General features: G+C 34.1%; 1 protein-coding gene across 14 annotated transcripts in view; it reads right to left on the reverse strand.

The window, feature by feature from the left end:
- PCDH15 (protocadherin related 15) overlaps positions 1-22,890 on the reverse strand; it is a 797,082-nt gene that overhangs the window by 331,357 nt on the left and 442,835 nt on the right. For 12 of the 14 annotated variants that reach the window (XM_081573683.1, XM_081573682.1, XM_081573681.1 and 9 more), the window contains 3 exons: positions 13,321-13,527; positions 2,425-2,559; positions 826-975 (listed from right to left, as the gene is read on the reverse strand). In XM_081573683.1, coding sequence (XP_081429809.1) covers positions 826-975; positions 2,425-2,559; positions 13,321-13,527 — 492 coding nt within the window. Of the gene's footprint in view, positions 1-825; positions 976-2,424; positions 2,560-6,181; positions 6,203-13,320; positions 13,528-22,890 lie in introns of all 14 variants that reach the window. The other 2 variants (XM_081573679.1, XM_081573680.1) reach the window with 1 other exon arrangement.

Below are 22,890 nucleotides of genomic sequence, written 5' to 3' on the forward strand. Positions count from 1 at the left end.
GATAAAAATAAGACAAATCAAGGATAAAGATTTTGCCAGATTTCTATGTTTTCAAAGATATCGTTTATTATAGAATCTTAACTTTCCCTGTTGTAGTGATTCCATTTTATGTCCAAGTAATCAATGTCTAAGAGTATTGTCCGATAATATAGTTCTTTGTATTTCCCACTAAGGCAAATTTGGGCTTCCCTGGTAGCTCAGCTGGTAGACCTCAGTGGATTCCTTCGTTGGAAAGATCCCCTGGAGAAGGGATAGCCTACCCTCTGCAGTATTCATGGGCTTCCCTGGTGGCTCAAATGGTAGAGAATCTGCCTGCAGTGCGGGTGACAGGGATTCGATCCCTGGGTTGGGAAGATCCCCTGGAGGAGGGCATAGCAACCCACTCCAGTATTCTTGCCTGGAGAATCCCCATGGACAGAGGAGCCTGTCTATAGGCTACAGTCCATAGGGTCACAAACATTTAACCCATTTTCACAGTAGTTTAAAATAATTTGAAGTTTTAAACTACATGTTTAATGCTTGAAACTTCAGTATATTACTTTATTCACTTTATTATGTTCAACATATAATGTTAAATTTTAAAAATCAATTTATAAACAGGTCAAATTGCTATTTGTGTATTTAGTCAATTCTACTTTAAAGTGCATACAGGTACACTTTCACTCAAAAAGTAAATATGAATGTAAATCTTTTTAAGCTAAATTATGCCATAGAATAACCCTGAAATTCACTTTTATTTCTTAAGCAATTTCTTAACCAATGCATTGTAAAATACCTAAGGAAATAGTTGTTTCAAATATATCCTCTTATTATATGGGTAATTACCTGTATGACACTGTCCCCAGGATTCATATCTGTATAAACATAGACATCATAGGATATTTCAGGGAAGGTTGGAGTGTTGTCATTTGCATCCATCACCCGAATATTGACAATAACTGGCTCACTTTCTTGAACACCATCAAATGCTGTAATCTTTGGGGGTAGAAAAATAAATTTAATAGAGAAGTCATGCAAACATAAGCAGTACAGAATTCACCCTACAATTTGAAAAGTTTCTCATATGTAATTTACAGCTTAAAAAGTATGCCAAAATGTTTGCTGATAAAAAGAAGTAATAAAACTATAATAGTACATATAATCAGTGTTTTAATGTGCTAAGAAGCAATTATGGAGGATTCTGCTTGATTTTTATATATTGAATTCCAATCACACTTTCAATAACCTGATATATAAAATGTTCTAGAGGCTTGAAATGGGCCAATAACATTGCTAATTCTCAGGAATTAACTACTATTTAACCTTTAAAAAATGAATAGGGAAATACTCTTACATATTTTGTATACAATGCAATAGTTGCTTTTACAGCAAGATGCTTATATAATAAAGAAAGTAGGTGCCCTAAACATGTAATATCATTTTCTAATAATTCACAAAAATCACAAATTTTAATGCACCCATTGACATTCATTAAGAGTGACATCTTAACTATATTATTAACTTTTAAAGAAAGTCTCACAAAAAGTCAATGCTATAACAATACCATTGTGGTCCTGAATGACTTCTGAAATCTACTCTGTATCTAAGTTTTAATTGTAGATTTTAGGTCTTCTGGAAGCTCTGAGTCTGCTGCATAAGTTTCTCCAGAAAAAACAAACAAACAAAATTATTACATAAATTCCATTTCCTATATTTTTCTATCAGCTAATTTTTTTCCTATATTTGAATAAAATCTAGCTCAGAAATTTGGATGATAAATACAACTCCCTTTTTACCTCTATTCAGCTGTCAGTCTTTCTCTCTCTGTTTCTTTCTCTTTCTCCTCAAGGTTAATCTAACCTAAGAATTCTTGTTGTGGGGGGGCTGTCCTGTATATTATGTTTCTTAGTATTGTTAGTGTCTACCCACCATATGCCAGTAGCACCTTTTCATAAGAGTAATAACCAAAAATGTCTCCAGAAACTGCAAAATGGTTCTGGGCAGGTTGGTGGGAGCAGGAATCTTCCCTAGTGAGAACCATTGGCCTAACCCTAAGACAAACCTGAAAATGCAATAACAATAAATATATAAATAAATGTTAGAAAATAATTTTTACTTTGTTGATTTTACTTTATAATACCTCTAATTTAAGTCAGTCGTGAGTGGATGGTGAAGAGTGAGATTCCCATTTTTTTGTTTTCATCTCAAAATTCATCTTTCTTCTATTGGAAAGAATAGTAATAAAACTATATAAACTGAGAAAAAATAAATACTTTTGAGGAAAATTTTATTATTTATATTCTCTGTTATTAATTGAAACTACTGCATTTTTCTTTTCCAATCATTGGCCTTTTCAGTTTTAAACAAACATTTCTTTCTCTTGCATACACATATGTTTATATGCATATATATATATATATATATATATATATGAAATCTCTTTACCGAAAAGGTGTAAGTTTGCTGTTTTTCCCTGTCCACTGGTTGAAGTAAGGTGAGGTAGCGAGTGATTCCAGTCTGTGTGACAGTGAAGACTGAAGTGTAATCATTCAAAAAAAGGTGAAGCTCTGGGTCTTTCATCTTAAAAAAGAAAAAGCAAATATTTAAAATGTTAATAAACAATATAGTTATTAGTTCATTACCTGGAAATTCATTTTTCAAATTTATTACAAGTATAACTGCATTAAGAATTTTCTAAAGAAAAGAGAGATTCAACTAGAAATTTGTTCATAGTTGAGTAAAACTACGCCAAGATAATTACTCATTTGTGGAAAATACTTAAATAAGTACTGGTATAATTAATGTGAATAAAAGCAAAAATAATAGGAAGAATAAGACATAAAACAGTAATTGAATATGTTCTTACTGATTATTTAATATCAATATTTTCCAGAACCTCACTGGACTTGAGAAACAAGAAATAAATGCAAGAAAAGGAAACTGAAGCCCAGAATTTTAGCTGTAGAATTTTACAATTACTTCATTTGTAGAAATAAACTGCACACTTGCATATTATTATTCTGTTCTCATGGTTAATGTAAATTAGAAATAAAGTTGGTTATGTATAATGCCTTATAAATATTATGCTTGTTCTTTCTTATTTTAATGTAAATATTCTCCAGGGGGAAACATAATATTTATTTTGATTAAAATATTTCTGATGATTAAATTCACATATTTGAATTGACACATGTCTGATAAAAAGGTTTAGTACAAAATGATATATACATAAAATGAAAGTGATTGCAAAAGTTCAAAACTTAGGTAATTAACTTGACATTGGAACTCCTTTGAAATCTTATTGCCATCTCTGAAAGATAAGGTATTAATATCTGCAATTCAGAGAAAGAACAAAGACATAAAATGGGAAGGCTTGTATTGGTGTCTGCATAGTGGAAAAGAAAGGAAGGTGCAGTGGAAAAAAGGGGATTATTGAGAGAGTGTGGACTATCGGGAAGGCTATAAAAAATAAGATACAGGGAGGTAAGGTGTTTCATAAATTATGGCAACTTTAAGAATATTATGGTGTGAAATGTGATTTAAAATCACAGGTTACTTTTCTGTTAGATATCATCAAAGGCTGAGGGCAGAGTAGACAGTCCAGAATTGTTAAACATACTGTTGATTAAAAAAATTAGAAACTTCCATTTAAAAAAAAATTCTATGTAGAAGTGAGAAAGTTAAAATACATGCTGCTGTATTAAAAGGTGTGCATAACTTGACCCACAGACACTTTACATCTACCTAGTTTCAATATGTGTATATTTCAAATAACCTTGGAGTGAATAGTTTCATTTGAACCTGACATGTTATGTATTTAGAGTATCTCATTAGGAGATATTACTTAGCCATATCATGGCAGCTTTCTTGTCCACAATTTTGACATGAGGTCAGTGTGCTCTATTTATCTTGAAATATTAAAAAAATGCTATAAATAATAATTTTCCATTTATCTATTTATTATAAAATAATCAAAGTTGTTAAGAGTTGGAAAAAATCAAGAGGCTTCACACTGACATTATATTCTAGTGGACGCTTCGGCTGTTTTCATTTCAATGTCATAATCTCAGCAGCTCAGCATGGATAGGAAGCATGGCTGGGGTATTTGGTTAAATCAAATATGTTATTTAATAATAGGCTAAATTATTTTAAAAGGTAAATTGTAAAATACACGTTAAAACATACATTAAACCACATTTTTGGGATTCTTATTATATTTTAGAGCCAATTGTAATAAATTCAATTATTATTTTTAAATGATCACAAATTTTAGTTAGCATGCATTTTCAGTTAAAAGAAAACTCAGTAAATACAAGTATCTGCTCTTTTTTAGTGTTTACCTATCAAGGCAAAAATCACTAGACTTTTAAATTCATATAGTTTTTTCTGTTGTCTGACTGTACCAACAATGATGCCAACAAATATACCTTGTCTAACTCATATATTACACTATGAGTAATCTAAGTAGGGCAAGTTTTGCTACATGATTTGCTTACCAAATGTTTACTTCTTTTTCTTCATTCAAATCCATCAGTCATTCTCTATTTCCTTTATAACCAACCCTCTCTCACTGTCTTTTCTTCCTTTCAACTGTAACTTCTGTTAGTAAATTTGTTAGATATATTCATTCACATACTCACCACATTTAAGGATTTATTATGTCAGGTGCTGTGATAATGCAATACTGTAATAAGTGCTGGGTTGTAAACTAGTTCATGTTTGTGTGACTGTGGTATGACTGTGTCACAAACCACACTATTTCATGTATTTATGAAAGCAACAAGATTTTCATCATCAAGTGCTTCCCATTTGAAGAACCAGGACTTCATAAACAGGCTCTCTCATATTTGATAACAAGAAATACTAAAGAATTTTGGATAATTTAATTGTCTCCATTTCAAGTCCTCTTATAATAACTAGCTAGAATACTAAAGTAACATTTCCCAGAACTGCATACTGTTTTATGTAAAAATATACATATAACATACTGCATAATGTTAGCATTGTACATGGCATGTTACAGCTTATTCCAATCTGCCTTGCACAGTGAGTTTTTGGTAAAAACTTTTGAAGCTAATTAATATTCAAAACAGTAACCTTTTAAAATCGATACATGTATGTATCATGCATAGATGCTATGGGTGAATGTCTGAGCATTTAGCTGACAATCATCCAGTTGTCACTCAAAATTTAACACCTTAGATTCATTTGTAATGATAAGACTAGTTTCAGGTGTGGTGGATAATGAATGCAAATGGAAGAGAATACTCTGGTTTATTATTCTGATAGGGACAGTGTATTTTATGTAATCCTTGTGTCGATTAATTTATTTAAAGTAAATATTAGTTTTCTAGATCAAAATATACACAGAGGGCTGATTATTACAACTTTTTCCCAATAAACAGTAATATTATTTTACTCTAAAGTATACATTCCATAGATACCAAAAACACAATATATTAGTTTGTTGATTTGTGTATTATTTTCTGGGAGGGTAAAATAAACTCCAATATTTATTCACAGCACAAATAAAATTAATGCAAAAGTAAGCACATACACAAACACAAAGGTAAGCTAACACATGAATGTAAAATTTAAAAATCCCACCACATAGAAGAAATATGTTCAAATATGACAGTCTATCGGATTTAAAACCAATTTTGGGTTTCCAATGAGACTCAAAATGATATCACAAATACATGCACACACAAGATAATATGCATCCTCATATATATGCACACACAACACAGAGATGTATATGTGTATATGTATATATATATATAAATATAACTGCATACTTATGTGCATACATATAAATTATAAAGCATAGCAAGAAAATGACAAAAAGTTAATCTTATCTGTCAACTTGAATTAGTTGACAGTAGTTTTCTGAAGTACCTCGTTTAAAGGGTTCAACCCTCACTTTAGGATCTTTGAAAGAATATGATGAATTATTAATATTACATGAATTTAAAAAAATAATAAATTATCTTTGAGTTTACATACAGTTTGAATTCTACACAATTTCATACTACTATTACCAATAATATATAAATAAGTTTAGATTGCATATATATCTTAATAAATTTTAATAAATGATAAGTAATTGTTTAGTTTTTTTTTAGTAGAACAAAAAAGAACAAGGAAGTGAATCACAGCAATTAACAAAAATACAAACACAAAATTAACAACTAGTACCTACAGGAACACCACCCGGGAGAACCTATATGCAAATTAAACATTAAATGAAAAAATGTAGATTTAAATGACCACGAATATATATATGGCATTCAAGTATAACTAGTAAAAAGGCAACAAACCTCCAAACAAACAAACAAAAACCATTTTCCAGTTCATTTAAACTAACAACTTTTTTGAAGGTGTATTTTTTCCGTAATATTTTGATACATCATAACATATGTATGATAGTATAGCAATATTTATAAAGTATATATGCACATTATACCACTAAAAGTGCAATGTATTGAATTTCAAGCATACCTTTATTTTTAAATAAAAATAAAGCAGTAGCACTATATAGGGATGCAAATTGATTTAGAATTATAAATGGATCACTGCTTCTTTGAAAGCTAAAGCATAACCTCTATTGATTATTATTCTGTTTTTCTTTTTATATCTAGAATTCAATAAACAATTTTAGTGGTTCTGCCAAAGAAAACCTGGTGGTTCCAGACACGCCTCTTGTGCAGTACTTGCTCTATGTATATTCTGGACTATTATAAAACTATGAGGTAAGAATGGTTAAAAAATCATAAATGTAATTCATATGTATATTACATGCATACATATATTTTACACATATATGTATATGTTGATATCTGTACATCTGTAAGAAGGAACATTAGCATAAATATTGTTGTCTACATTTTTTACACTTTTCATGTGACTTAAGATTCCTTCTGACTCAACATCTATATGCTAATAACACTACGAATCACCAATCTCTGCTACTAGTTCCTAAAATTTTGTCTTATTTTCTACTGAATTGAACAGATAAAACAACTTAATTTTTGGAAAAACAGACCTAAGTCTGTCTCCTTCTTGGCATCTGCCCTGTGGCACAGCTGCGCTCAAGAAAATCAACTCTTGCAAAGACCACTTCCCTTCATGCTTTATCTCCATTCTGTTTGGTAATACCTGTATGAGGTGATGTATCTTTGTTTTTATTCTTAAATTCTTTATCCCTATGCTGATTAAATTCACTAATATTGACATTCAAAAACTGCTAGAATTTACCATGTACACTAAAAGGGCCTTTGTTTTCTTTTGTTAATACAGATCTTAAAATAGCCTAACAATAAACATATTTTACTTTTGAGAAAAAAAAACACTTGGCTTGAGGGAAAACTGATTCAGAAGCACGTAAATTCATCTTAGGTCTGTCTGGTCAAGGCTATGGTTTTTGCAGTGGTCATGTATGGATGTGAGAGTTGGACTATAAAGAAAGCTGAGCACAGAAGAATTGATGCTTTTGAACTGTGGTGTTGGAGGAGACTCTTGAGAGTCCCTTGGACTGCAAGGAGATCCAACCAGTCCATCCTAAAAGAGATCAGTCCTGGGTATTCATTGGAAGGACTGATGTTGAAGCTGAAGCTCCAATACTTTGGCCACCTGATGCGAAGAGCTGACTCATTGGAAAAGATCCTAATGCTGGGAAAGATTGAGGGCAGGAGGAGAAGGGGTCGACAGAGGATGAGATGGTTGGATGGAATCACTGACTCGATGGACATGGGTTTGGGTAAACTCCAGGAGGTGGTGATGGACAGGGAGGTCTGGCGTGCTGAGGTTCATGGGGTTACAAAGAATCAGACACAACTGAGCGACTGAACTGAACTGAAATTCATCTTCAAACATATCAATGACTAGTCTAAAGATTTATACTGTGTACTGGCAAATGGAAGATATAAAGAATAATAACTGAGTTACAAGAATGCTGGCTTAAACTTAATATGATAAAGAACTTTCTAGGAATTAGCCGTCTAACCATGGAATGGGCTGTACTCTGAAACCATTAATTCAGCATCATTAGAATTGTTGATACATATACCAAGATATTCTTATTCCTTTACTTATGCCTGGACTTACTAGTTCATTAAACAATTACTAGGACATACTAACTTCTGGGGACAGTGTAAAATCTTTAGGATACAAAAGTTATTAAGATTTAGGATCTATCCTCAAGAGATTTAAATTCAATGAGGGAAAAAGACACATGCAATGATGTAAATAGAACTTCAGAGAAATTCACAAAAAAGAGACATGCAACTCAACAGAGAATCATAATCTAGAAAAGATTCTTAAATGAGAGGATGTGTGCATGCTAAGTTGCTTCAGTCATGTCTGACTCTTGGTGACCCTATGGAATGTAGTCCACCAGACTTTTTTCTGTCCATGGGATTCTCCAGGCAAGGATACTGGAGTGGGTTGCAATGCCCTCCTCCAGGGGATCTTCCCAACCCAGGGGTCAAACCTGCATCTCTTGAGTCTCCTGCACTGGCAGGCAGGGTCTTTACCACTAGTGCTACCTGGGAAGTCCCAAATGAGACGATGTCTGAGCTAAATTCCAAACACTGAGCATAAGTTATCCAAACTAATTTGTGTAATGGAAGATGAAAGATTTCAAAAAAGAAAAAGTAACAAACAAAAGGTAATTAGATACACAACAGTATGGTGTAACTCAAGAAACTACAAGCAGTACTTCCCCAGTGGTGCAGTGGTTAAGAATCCACCTGCTAATAATGCAGAGGACACAGGTTTGATTCCTACTGCAGCAAGATCCCACATGTGAGGAGGCAACTAAGCTGGTGTGCCACAAGTACAGATCCTGCCCTGAGCCTAAATTTCTGAGCCTGCGTGTTGCAACTACTGAAGCCTGCATGCCTGAGAGCCTGTGCTGCAACAAGATAACCCACCTTAATAAGTTCATGTACCACAACTAGAGACTAGCCCTTACTCAGTGCAACTAGAGAATGCCCACAGGCAGCAAGTAAGACCCAGTGCAGCCATAAATAAATGAAAATTTAAAAAATAAATAAATAAAAGAAACTACAAATATTTGCTAAATGTAAATAGATGTAAGCAGGAAGTTTTAGAAAATGTTCAGGTATCAAGTAACAGAAAGCCATGCACATGAGCTTGAAATTTCTTCCGCAAAGAATTTCATGCAGCAAAATCATGCAAGCATACTACACAGAAGTCTAATATAGTCAGATTTGAACTTTGAATAAATAACTCTAGTAGCTGAGTGAAAGGTAGATCTGAGTAAGAATTTTAAAAAAAATAGAAGCAAGAAGATGAGAGGCAATTTTAATAAAAGACAAATAGATTGTAAGCGTGGAGAGAAAAGAGAGTCAGGAAATATTCAGAGGACAAAACAGGAAGATTTTAAAGATTTCTTAATTGTCTCAAAGCGAAAGTCGCTCAGTCATGTCTGACTCTCCATGGAATTCTCCAGGCCAGAATACTGGAAGGGTAATGTCCCCTTCTCCAGGGGATCTCCCCAACCTAAGGACCGAACCCAGGTATCCTGCATTGCAGGCGGATTCTTTACCAGCTGAGTTACCAGGGAAGCCTGTGAGGTGATATATTTGCCTCTAAAAAGTAAATGAATTCACTCTAGAAGTTAACTCTTTTCATCTAATATTTTAAATGAAAAGAATTGTTTGCATTCATTTAGTATTTTGTCTCAAGTAAACAAAAATCAAAGACAGCTCCTATGTTTCAAGCTGGAGTGGCACAATGAAGTGTAAAATCTGTTCCTGAAGAAGGAACTTTAATAGAACATTTCGCATAGTATAGGAAGTGGGATTAAACTACATTTAATATTCTGTGGACTCAAGAGGAAGGACCTAAATAATAAATATGGCCAGATAGACATTGTTTAAGTATTTGACATTTCTATGAAATATAGTTATGTCTCTCTCCACGTACGTGGCTTCATTTCAGGGAAATTTTCTCTCCCTCTCCATCATCGCCAGCTCCAAGTGAAGAAGCTGGCCAAGGTAGTAGTGATTGCTATTTTTGGGGGTCATTGGTGTTTGGACAAAAGGCAGCTGCTAGTGAATATAAGGCTCACAGTATTATACAGCTATCACATGGAGGAACTACGAGTCAAGCCTAAGTTTATCTAACTCCAAAGCACAGACTCTAAAGAACTACAATGGGCTGTCCCACCCCTTGGAAACGTTCGAGAGTATTAAGCAGGCTAACTGAATTGTAAGTCTCCAGAGCAGAATTCTAAGTAGTGTTTTCCAAAGGTTTCAGACCCAGGAGGTCTCTCTACCCTAACTCAGTAATAACTTGAAGTCCCACTATCCTTTTCAAAGTCCCTTTAACTCAATTTTAACATTTGTAATTTTAAAGTGAATGACAAACCAGGAAAGAATGTGTGCAAGCAAGCATAGGGCTTAGTACCCAATCACTAAATAATACAAATGCACCAAGAAACTACAAGTACATAAATTTTACTATTTAGGGAAAAACTAAAGCTACAATTTTTTCAGGATTTAACTTGTGTTCATGTGTTCAGGAAAGTACGACTTAAACTATTATGTTTCCAAACTGACTAGTCACTGCTTAAAATGATTATGCATTCAAAATAAAAAGAAAACAAACAAACAAAAAAAATCCACACCAAAAGCTGTGAGACATCACCAGGCCTAAAAATATATATTAGCTTAGCCTGGACAAAATTTCTTAAGTTGGCTCTGTGAATTTTCTAGTGAGTATTCACTAAATGACATGAGACTCATGAAACGTATTAAACTTTAGGAGATCTCTAAAACCTCTCTGAACTGAGATATAAAACTGTGTATGTATAAGCACTTTAACAGGAAGAGTCAAAAGCATTGACAGCTGTTAACATAGTCAAACTATGGTCAGAATGTATAAAACCGAAAAGGCTATTGATTTTAATCAATAACTTTCTTTCCCATAGACCTTGGCTCAAGATCTAACTCTACCATTTACTAACTCTGTGATCAGAGTAAAGACATTATTTAAAATTGCTTTAATTTCCCCTTCTGCAATATGTAAAATTGCACTATTATGTTTGCTGTGAGATTTAAGGCAATTAATGCAAGATAAAGCATTTATTATATTGTCTGGCAGGTATTGCCCTTTCATGAGGCAGAGGAACTAAAGAGCCTTTTGATGAGGGTGAAAGAAAAGAGTGAAAAATCTGGCTTAAAATTCAGTATTTAAAAGACTAAGATCATGGCATCCGGTCACATCACTTCATGGCAAATAGAAGGGGAAAAGGTGGAAGCAGTGACAGATGTTCTCTTCTTAGGCTCTAAAATCACTGCAGATGGTGATGGCAGGCATGAAATTAGAAGACAGTTGCTCTTGGAAGGAAAGCTATGACAAACCTAGACAATCTATTAAAAAACAAAGACATGACTTTGCTGACAAATGTCCATATAGTTAAAGCTATGGTCTTTCTAGTAGTCATGTACAGATGTGAGAGCTGAATCATGAAGAAAGCAGAGCACAGAAGAATTGATGCTTTTAAACTGTGATATTGGAAAAGAGTCAAGAGTTCCTTGGACTGCCAGGAGATCACACCAGTCAATCCTAAAGGAAATCAACCCTGAATATTCATTAAAAGGGCTGATGCTGAAGCTCCAATACTTTGATGAGAACAGCTGACAGTGGAAAAGATCCTGATGCTGGGAAAGATCAAAGGCAGAAGGAGAAGGGGGAGACAGAGGAGGAGATGGTTGGATGACATCACTGATTCAATGGACATGAACTTGGGCAAATTCCAGATGGTGAAAGACAGGGAGCCCTGGAGTGCTGCAGTTCGTGGGGTGGCAAAGAGTTGTACATGACTTAGCAACTGAACAACAACCACTGGCGGGTATTAAGAATTCAATGTGAGTTAGCTATTGTTCAAACAACAAATGAGGGAGATTGAGAAGGACAAAAAAGCTAGGATGAGAATAAAGAAAACAGAGAAAGATATAAAGAGTAAAATAAAACATTTACTGAGAAGTGGAGTGCACGCAAGAGTTGTCACAGTCTTTGCTAAGGGTTACAATATTTTTGCAGAAAGAGAAAAGAAATCTGGGAGTGCTCTTGTAATTTACTAAACTGTTGACAAAGCTCCATATTATGAGATTTTAGGGACATTCTACAGCTATGAAGTCCAATTAGCAACATGTGGTTATTCACATTTAAAATAATTCAAATTAAACAAAATGTTAAAATTACATTTCAGTCTAGCCACATTTCCAGTGCTCCATAGCAACACAGGGTTAGTGGCTACTGGGGTGGGCAGCATAGCTACAGAATATTTCCACCATCACAAAGTTTTATCAGATGCTATTGAAATGGGAGAAATTGTTAAGTTGGAATTTTTTAAGTTGCAAGTGACAGAAATGTATGTTTAAAAAAAAAAGATATGTTGGGAAATAATGTGGTAGGTTAGAGAATAAAAGGAAAATCTTGAAGAATTAGTATAAATCTGGGGACATTGTAACCTAAAAAATGGGGACTCAGGAAGGACTTCTCTCTGTGTGTCTCTGTCAGACTTCATTCTCGCACACTGACAATGAGCTTTCTCCATGATGTCAGCAAACTGGGCTACAAAGAGTTCAGATTCATTTCCACTTTAATACACATTGCCACATTCTTCCAATTCTTTTTTTTTTTTTTCCTTTCAATCCCTGGATGGACTCAGATTGGACTGGCAAAGATTTTCTGTCCATTCTTTTTAGCAGTCACTGTAGCTAAGGAGGTAAAATACTCTGATCTGTTCAGTTTGGACAATTTCCCACTGCTTTAGCAAGTGTCAGTACCAGAAAAACAGAGGACAATGATGCATGGATTGGAAGAGTGTTAGCATCACAACAGTCACTGGCAGAAGTGTGAGGCGGTCAGCTGCCCCAAAATGTGTTTTCTTTAGTAACATAAATCTCAGAAAAGTCTCCCAAATTGCATCCCAGAGCTGCTTTCATGACTTTTTATTCTTATTGTATAATGCCATTATTTTTCCCTATTAGTAATAATGCAGTTTTCAATACATGTTAATTAAAAAGATTGCTCTGGTACTTTAGCAAACTGCAAGTGAAATATTCATTTCCTTCTTTCTACTGAATATTTGTAAACTGAAAAAGAACAGTTGCTGAGTCAAACAGTATTTTTTTTTTATCATAACCTTGATAGGGAATTTAATTACAACACTAAGATTTTCATTTATGCTGACTTTTTTCACTATTCTATAAATCATGCAATTATATCTTTACTATACCTCCTACTGGCATACATATACCAAGAGATGTGTTAACAAAATAAGAGCAAAAATCATATTTAACTTACATCTTCTATATCCTTGTCCAGAGCTACAATTCTTAGAGGAGTGGTCAAATTCAGACTGTCAGAAATAGTTGCTCCCACTGGAGCAGATTCCAGAATATAGCCTTGATAACTGGGCATTGTGAAATATGGGCTCTGATTGTTTTCATCCAGTATCTCAATATGTAGACTGGCAAAAGCGGGAAGAGGATGACCATTGTCCTGTTCAGCCTAAAACAAAGTAAAAAAGGAAAGATTAAAACATTGTATGTTATGGAATCCTTTTAGAGTGCCATTTTTCATACTATATATAAGGATTTTCTTTTCAACTGGTATCATTACAGAAATAACCACTTTAAAGTTAAAGAACCATTGGAAAACATGAGGAAATGGAAGTCCAGAGAGGCTTCATCAGTTTTTGCCTTCCTGCCCTCCAACCCAGTGTATATTTCAAAAAAAGAAAGAAATCACTGCAATGAACTTTCATTGTCTGTCATTGTACATTACTAGGAGAAATAATAGTGCTTAAATAGTTAGAAAACCATGGAGTGAACACATTTGACTGAATTGCTAATAAAATATTTAAATAAAAGGGAAAAAGATTCATAACTCAGAAAACCTGTTGTTTTTATTTTTGTCTTTTTCATGTCTTATTCCTCACTAATAATTAAATCCCCAAATAATTCAAAATTCTTCATAAATTTAATAAATTAAGTCTACGTTTGTTGCCCATGGAAAGTCTTCAAAAAACCCTTATACAGGACAGATACAATTTAAATAAAATATTTACTTTTAGTAGCATTAGAAATGTAAATATTAGTTAACCACAAATATGTTATTCAGGTAAAATAAATGTTCCTGCATTGAGAACATTTTTTTGTTTTTACTTTTTCCACTATTAAGAAATTGATGACAGTTTATGTTTCCAACAAATTTTACTAGATAATCTCCACACACATGTTATAAATGGGTGAACCCCAACCTTTAACATCACCTCTTGACATCCTGGTTTTTTTTTTCAAACATCTTACTATATGTCTATCCAGATATTTTATAAAAGAAGATTTTATCACAATTGACTTCTATAAAATCTTTTCCAAACTTTAGAAGTAATCATTGACATAATTTAGTGGCATACATATACCAAGAGATGTTTTATATATATATTTCAAAATTGATTCAAATTCTGTTATAATTTTTATTGATATGTTTCCCCCATTTTTGCAGTAGCTGTATTTTGAAATCAACTAAGAGTTAAAATTAAATCTTTTCTTTTAAATTCTATAGTGCTTTCCTATGTAATACAGTGGCATTTGGCCATGGAAGTTTATAAGCAGTTTGATACATATCTCTGTTTAATATCAGGCCTCTTTTTGTCTTTGTTCAGTCACTCAGTCGTGTCCTCTTTGCAACTCCATAGACTTCAGCATGTCAGGCTTCCCTGTTCTCACCATCTCCCTTATCTTCATCATTGAGCCTCTAGAAGGTAATTTTCTCTTTTTTTCTCTTGTAATTTACCAGTTTTATTCATTGGAGGGCAGGTGATAAATCACAGTGATGTTTGGTAATATCAGCGAGTTTGCACCAGGAAAAATCACTTCACATTATTATTAATATTAAAAATATTTTAAATACATTTATGCTAATTATAACAATGAAATTATGATAATTAATAAACCCATTGTTAATCTTATACAAAGGATTGATTTAGAAGAAAAACTACTTTTTTTTGTTTTTTACCATTTACATAACTGTTTCAATGTATTAGATTTCCTTTATAATGTTACACAATTTATTTTCTGTATTTAAATTTTCATCTGAGAGCAGATTGCCAGAATGCTTCTGGGCATAAAATGTTTATGAGCCCTTGCTCTGCATTAAAGACACTAGTACTGGAAATAATGTGTAACATTGTATCCTTTTATGTAACATTGTATCCTTCTCTCATAACCATATGTGTTCCTGACACCACCAGCCTGGGTAAGTTCTTTCTGTATCCAGCTGTTGTGATTAATTTGTGCTGAGACTTGGATGTTCTAGAAATTCCCCCTGTGACTTAGAGTAGGCTTCCTGGACACAGCTGACCAGGGTAAAAGGTACAGTTTCTGACTAGAAAATATCACCTTTCACTGTAGGAAACTAATTGGTCCATATGGGGTTCCAACCCAACGACCTTTATCTGATTGAAGCAGGAACAGTTCATAAACACAAGTCATTTTGAATAAGACATTTTCTCTCTCCCTTTATTTTGTTTCTAATTGTTCTGAAAGTCATTATGTTATATCCTGGACACACTAGCAATGCTATGAAAAGTAACACATTTATAATTTGCCCCCTTCCTCTAATACACATACACAACTTATGGATGGTGAGGGGAAACCAAAAGCAAACTATATAATAATGAAAGATTTTACTTTACATTCAACTCATATGCTGCTAATTTTTACTGCCAGCTGTGAAGGCAAGAAAACATGTATTATTTGCATAATGGAAACAAAATGATCCAACTAAAAGAGGGAAAAAAAATCTAAATTAGATCTATGGAGACAATTGATTTCCCCATATCTTTATAAATAACATGTAAAGGCTCTTTCTGTTATTTCTCTAAGTTTAGTTTGCTGTTACTATGACTACCATTTTTGGATTGCTACTGTATATTTTGCCCTCTTTGGGGTATTTCAGATGTGCCAACTAGGTTTCTATCTCCAAAGTCCACATTCTTAATCTCTATATTATTTTGCCCCTCTAAATGTGAAAACATATACTTTTGTGTTGATGAAAAAACAAAAAGGTTAGTTTTATGTTAAAGGCCACACCACATCTAAGTCCCATACAGAGTAGGGCCCAGACTCAGGTCTCCTGCTTTATGAAAGGTTATGCAGGAACATTCATCACATGATTCTCTTAATTTAGAGAATGTAAATGAAAATTCAAATGTAAGATTAATGGAAGGAGAGAAAATTAACAGATATTCCAGATAGAATTACAGTTAAAATATGTCACTTAAATTAATACTATTATGCTTTTCTCTTTAGATATCTCATGCATGAAACCTTTCATCCAATCATCTCTTCTTCTATATAATAAAAACAGGAATTCTCAAAAGTCTGACATAGTCTGCCACTCTGTAGTTGCTAGTGAATGAGATGAGAAGCATGAAAAAGCAGGTCACGGTAGTATTTAAAAAATCACCTAATCCCATAAGATAACCTTATTTATATCTACAAAGGCTGTAGTTACAAGTTAAACATTATATTTAAAAGCTAGGTTTTACTTGGCAAATTTCTGGGCATGAGTCCCATTTTCAGTAATGAAACCAAAGTAAAACTAAAGCCAAAACAGAAGTATAAAAAATACACTATTTAGTTACTTTGAAGAGCAAACCATTAAGAGATATAAACTATCTAATTTTCATTATCAAAACAAGCAAACATTGATAACTTCTTAGCTCCCTGAACCAGAGGACTGAGAATGTAGAATAATGATTTTCCCTACTGGTTGGTGGCAAGCAAGGTAAGAGTCCATGATCTCTAATATCCATGCGTGCTAAGTTGCTTCAGTTGTGTCTGACTCTGCAACCCTATGGACTGTAGTGTGCCAGGCTCCTCTGTTCGTGGGATTCTCCAGGTAAGAATACTGGAGTAGGTTGCCATGACCTCCTCCAGGGGATCTTCCTGACCCAGGAATTGAACCTGTACCTCTTGTGTCTCCTCATTGGCAGGTGGATTCTTTACCACTAGCACCTCCTGAGAATCCCTCAGATCAAAGATCATATTAATATTGCCAACTAATTAATAATTAAAAATAAGTGTATACTCCACTCCAGTACTCTTGCCTGAAGAATCCCATGGATGGAGGAGCCTGGTAGGCTGCAGTCCATGGGGTCGCTGAGAGTCGGACAGGACTGAGCGACTTCACTTTCACTTTTCACTTTCACGCATTGAAGAAGGAAATGGCAACCCACTCCAGTGTTCTTGCCTGGAGAATCCCAGGGACAGGAGAGCCTGGTGGGCTGCCATCTATGGGGTCGCACAGAGTCAGACACGACTGAGGTGACTTAGCAGTAGCATCATTGCTTCTTGGCCTTTCTTATACAATTATATTGCTTTAAAACCTAAGAAATTACTTTTATTTAGACTTCACTACTCTAAAAATGATAGAATTAAAATATAGAATACTGTATTACATAAAAAGAGCCTATTTATAACAATTATTAAAAACATTTGAGAACTTACAAAACCGTGAAATATTTTATCAGATAAAACACAAAGTATTGTTCTGTATATTATATGACTGATTTGTTTGTAATGTCACAAATATAGTAAAGGAGTGCATTCCTGTTTGGAAATAAATACATTTCCTATTGGACAAAAAAGAAAAGATATCTTTACCAAGAAGACTGGAATAATACACTCCCAGAAGGGGTTTATAATATGACAACAAAATCATATTGACACATTTTGCATCTAGAAAATATTTCTAAAGTGAGGTATATTTTATCTTCATTTGATGTGAGAATTTGCCCACTGTGTTTATAATTTATCGCAATGAAAAAATGAATTCTTGATGCTTCTGTGTAACTTTCAGTAACAAAAATATTTCTCTTTGCTTAGATTTTGAGATATAAACTGGCACTAGAATGACTAAAGCAATTTTGAATGATCTAAAGAAGAAAACCCAGTTGCTCTTGGGAAGATCACAGATTCAGAAAACTCCCACTAAGCACAAATATGTCAGACTATTTGGCTGATAGTTGCACATGAGAATCATCTTGGCCATAAATAGCAAGGCCAGGCAGAGACAAAATTATGATCATCATTGTGCAGTAACATTTTTCTGGAGTGCTTCTAACTCATGCTGTATTCCCCTTATTTTGCCCTGCATTCCACTTCCCTATTCAGTGAAAGTCTAGGCTGGATTCTGATTTCATTCCCAGAGACTATCCTCTCCACTAGGAGAAACCTCTCCTAAGGTGTTTCTGTGAAGTGGTTGACTGGAATGGACCGTCTGGAATATTTGAATTTTAAAAAATCATTAATGTAAAAAAATCTCTCTCTATGTGGGTTATTTCTCAGAATCTAGAAAGTAATGAGTGAGGGTTTCTTCTATGTACTAGTCCATTCTTGAGGAGAAAAAACAATTACAAAAAAAAAGAGTAAGAAAAATTGTTTAGCTTTCAAGTTTTCAGATATACCTTTTTAGTTTCATTTTCTATACAGCAACCAAAAACTATGAAGAAAGGTTACTCATGGATTACCATGTAGGAGGGTTAAGGCTGTTTCTGTGTGTGAAGGGCTGTGTCGTGGGGAGATATGGCAAGGACTGCTCAGAGAGGGGCTTTCATGTGAACATTTTTACAATATTTAGACTTGCTGTTGTACTCAGTGACCTTTGCAGACAAAGGGCCTTGCCAAATTCAAGGGACTGTGACAAGAATGGATAAATTGCTTTTCTTTTTCCAAGAAGTTGCAGGTCACCTTCTGAAGAAGGAAAAAGGCCAAGTAAAATATAACTTCTGTGTGTCTTTTGTCAGCTTGCACATTTGGACAGCCACTATCTTCAAATGCAATATTCTGTTTCTGTTTTAACTAACCCAGCTGGATGAATAACAACATGAGAAAGAAGACATCATATACTCTTTCCTTGTATTGATTTTCATAATTGATATAATAGTTAATTGATTTAGCTTAGTACTTAGAATTTTTAGAAATGTGAACAACCAGTAGTAAATAAAAAGATACAGTGTTCTTTATTAGGAAACAAAAATAATGTGTTATGTGATACTCTACTAGATTGAAAAAAGTAGAACATAAAATTTAAAGATCAATATCTGGCAAATGTATCAAATATGTCAGTGGATTTCTGAAAGTGTATTATTCCTAGAGACATCCATGGAGGGGTTGTTATTTCATTACTGATAAGAACTAATACCTGAAATTTCTGTGGGGTAAATTTCCTAAAATGTATATAAGACTTTCACTCTTAATGGCCTTAAACTTCCTTACCTTATAGATTTTGCTGTTGGGCAGAGAAAGTGAGCTTACTTTTCATTTAACTGCTAAACTAAGATGTAGGATATATGTGTATTTTATTCGTTCAACAGGAATCTGTAAGAATAGGGAGCAGCATATATAGCTAGAATATTTTCAGAATTATGAAAGTATGTCATTCATAGAATTTGTCTTTTTTCCTATGGCTAGACAACATCAGCTCTGATTTTTTTTTTTCCTTATCATAATCCTGGCTCATTGAAAGTCCCTATTCAATCTTTCCCAAAGAGAGCATCTAAGGCTTTCTTCTCTCCTCTTAATTTCTCTCTCTCTTTTGATAAACTGACAATACATACACCATGGCAGAAAGATAGCAACTTATACTTCACAATCTCTGTAACAGATTTAATGAATTTTGATAGGTCTCTCATGTTCATGGGAGATGTCATCCTTTTTATTTTGAGAAGTGATGACTAATGATCTGTGACTTCCTACTCTGTCTGCCTCTAATACCTGATCTTTAAAATCAACAAAGTTTTTCTGTTGGAAATTCATGTAGTAAGCAATGTTTCAGTTGGCTTGAAGGCAATATGGAGCAGCCTGATCTATTTTTTACTTTAGTAATACCTATTGGCAATATGGAGAGATAGGCAGGAGGCATGAAAAAGAGACTAAAACCTTAGCGATCACTTGTGTGAGGCTATGGACCATGAGGATGAAATGTAGAGAACTACAGGTGGCATGGAAAGTTGGGGAGACATTTAAAAGAAATTCTGGATAGGACTTGAAAAGTGACTGGATACATCCATATGGGATCTGGTGTCTCAGAAGTATTGGGAACTCCTAGCTTGGGTGACAGGTTGATTGTCATATTATTAATTGAAAGAGAGAAGATGAGGTTTCAAAAGGATAGGCAGTTTACTATATTCTTAATTTGATTCAACTACAAAACACTCGGGGCAGTTGTCCAGCCAGTAATTGGACATATGGATGTAGAAATCAGAAGGGAAATACATCTAAAAGCATAATTTTCAAACTTGTGACTTGAGGCAGTGCTTTTATACATTTCTGTCTCCTCAACACCAAGCAAAATGTCAGGCCCCTAATGAGCACTCAAAAAGGATTTAGCAAACTGAAAAACTAGCAAATGTCATATGGCTAAAAGACAGTGAATCCTAGTTTCTCATTGAACTCCTGTGAAGTAAAGTATAATTGATATCATTATTCAAATAGAAGCTAAATTTTCTAGAGTTGTACTGTTAGATATTCATGAGCAGGATCAAGAGTTGTAGTGGCTGTTCTTTTAGACCTCAGTCATCTCTTGCATGCTATTTCCCTTGACTCTCAAATTACTAAAGCAATGTAACTCACCAGGAGAACTGGCACATTAACTCTACTATTTAAGCTCATCAGTTTCAATTCTGTGGCTCATTTTCTGTGAGATATATATATATATATAATGTATATATCTGTGTAATATATATATATGTATAATATTTTTAGAAGGAGGATTGTTTGCTTATTTAAGTACAGTCATAAATAGCTTTTAAGTGCTCAGTCATGTCTGACTCTGCAAACCCATGGAGTGTAGCCTGCCAGGCTTCTCTGTGTATGGGATTCTCCAGGCAAGAATACTGGAGTGGGTAGCCATGCCCTTTTCCAGAGGATCTTCCCAATCCAGGGATCAAACCCAAGTCTCCCCCATTTCAAGCAGATTATTTACCACCTGAGCCAACAAACTGTCTTAATAGAGATATAGCTTCCCCGCCCCCCCACCCAGGGATTTAATTTATTGTAGAAGTTCATTGCATTTCTATTCTGGACAGACAGGATAAAATCTGTCAAATACATATACTTTCAAATGTATGTATTTAAATGCAAAGAAGATGCAGTATCCATATCCAGCAGCCTTAAATTATTTATGTGCCAGGGAGAAAACCATTATAAGAAATATTTATTGAGCAGTTTCTATATTACATGGATAGGGGTATGGCCTTGGGCCACAATGTTGAAGAAATATATTATTTAATACAATCTGCCCTCCCTCCTATAAAGATCAAGAGAAAATAAACAGATAAATTCTGTATAGACTGATCAAAGCTACCACCTGGAGGGACTTCCAATCAGAGGCCATGAATTTCTAGAGGAACTGACTGTCTTCTTAGCATCTGGAGCATCAATGAGTTATCAATGTGAATCAGACTGTTGATCTTTAAAGAGAGAGAGAAATGACTTAGGAAAAACAGCAAATTCCTGGAAGTTAGAAAGAACATGGTGAATTTAGGACAGTATAAGTGGCTTAGTATGGTTGGCACAGAAAGTATACATGGTGACTGATGAGAGCTTAGTGTTAACTATGTCCATCATGTGGAGAGAAAGGAAGTTAAAGGTCAGCCTGCTATGCAGTATAAGTTGATCAATGAACAACAATATGAAAATCAGAAGGGCCATAATACAATGATATTTGTGATAGCATCATGACCCTTGTTAAGCTAAGCTAAGTCACTTCAGTTGTGTCCGACTCTGTGCGACCCCATAGACGGCAGCCCACCAGGCTCTGCTGTCCCCGGGATTCTCCAGGCAAGAACACTGTAGTGGGTTGCCATTTCCTTCTCCAGTGCATGAAAGGGAAAAGTGAAAGTGAAGTCGCTCAGTCGTGCCCGACTCTTAGCGACCCCATGGACTGTAGCCTACCAGGCTCCTCCGTCCATGGGATTTTCCAGGCAAGAGGACTGGAGTGGGGTGCCATTGCCTTCTCCCCATGACCCTTGTTATTAGTTGTTAATTAAAGAGGTTTAAATAAAAAAATTACATTTGAACAACTGAGACACAGTGAATTATTAATAATTTATTCATTTGATCCTCAGATGCCCAGAGTATAAATGTATGAAGTATAAAAATATAAATATATTTAATATTTAAAAAAAAACACTGCACTTATAATAATGAAAGTGAATGCTCTAGATTTTGCTAAGACACTCCATGCAAGAATTAATTCATTTTCATCTAGAATCTAAAATGTGATTTCATGTTTCTATTGCATAGTTGTTTTTTTGCTGTATAACTATGGTGATCACACAAACTTTCATCCAAACTGGGACACTTTTGAAGATGAAAGAAATGTTATGAATAATTATACAAGAACAATAGGCATAAATATGAACTGTCCTGAGCAAACCCAGGACTGGCTATTATTCTTGTTCAAAATGTGTATTTTATTTTAAATATACTTAAATTATTGGAGTTATGTAAAATTTGAAATAGGATGTTCGTTTTGAAAAGAAACATCTTTGTCTCTTTGAATTAGATGTGTTTTAATCTTTTGATATTCTATAGTTGGTGAACTACCCCATCTTTTCTTCCTAGTTTCACCTTTCATTGTTATTTACCACTATACTGAATAATCACTGGCAGAAATAGATAAAATGAAGATGACAAATCTCTTATTTGTGACACTTACTGGCTGTGAAATGTGCATACAGCTTTTTAAAGTAGAATACTTCTTCAAAGTCTGGAGGAGCATACTTCATTTTATTTTTCTTTAGCCTCAAAAACAGAAATTGGGATCAAGTCCAATAAAAAAAAATTATGACCAATGAAAAAT

This window comes from Giraffa tippelskirchi, chromosome 2, assembly GCF_054371585.1.
Source record: "Giraffa tippelskirchi isolate mGirTip1 chromosome 2, T2T-mGirTip1v1.2.pri, whole genome shotgun sequence".
NCBI classification, from domain to species: Eukaryota; Metazoa; Chordata; class Mammalia; order Artiodactyla; family Giraffidae; genus Giraffa; species Giraffa tippelskirchi.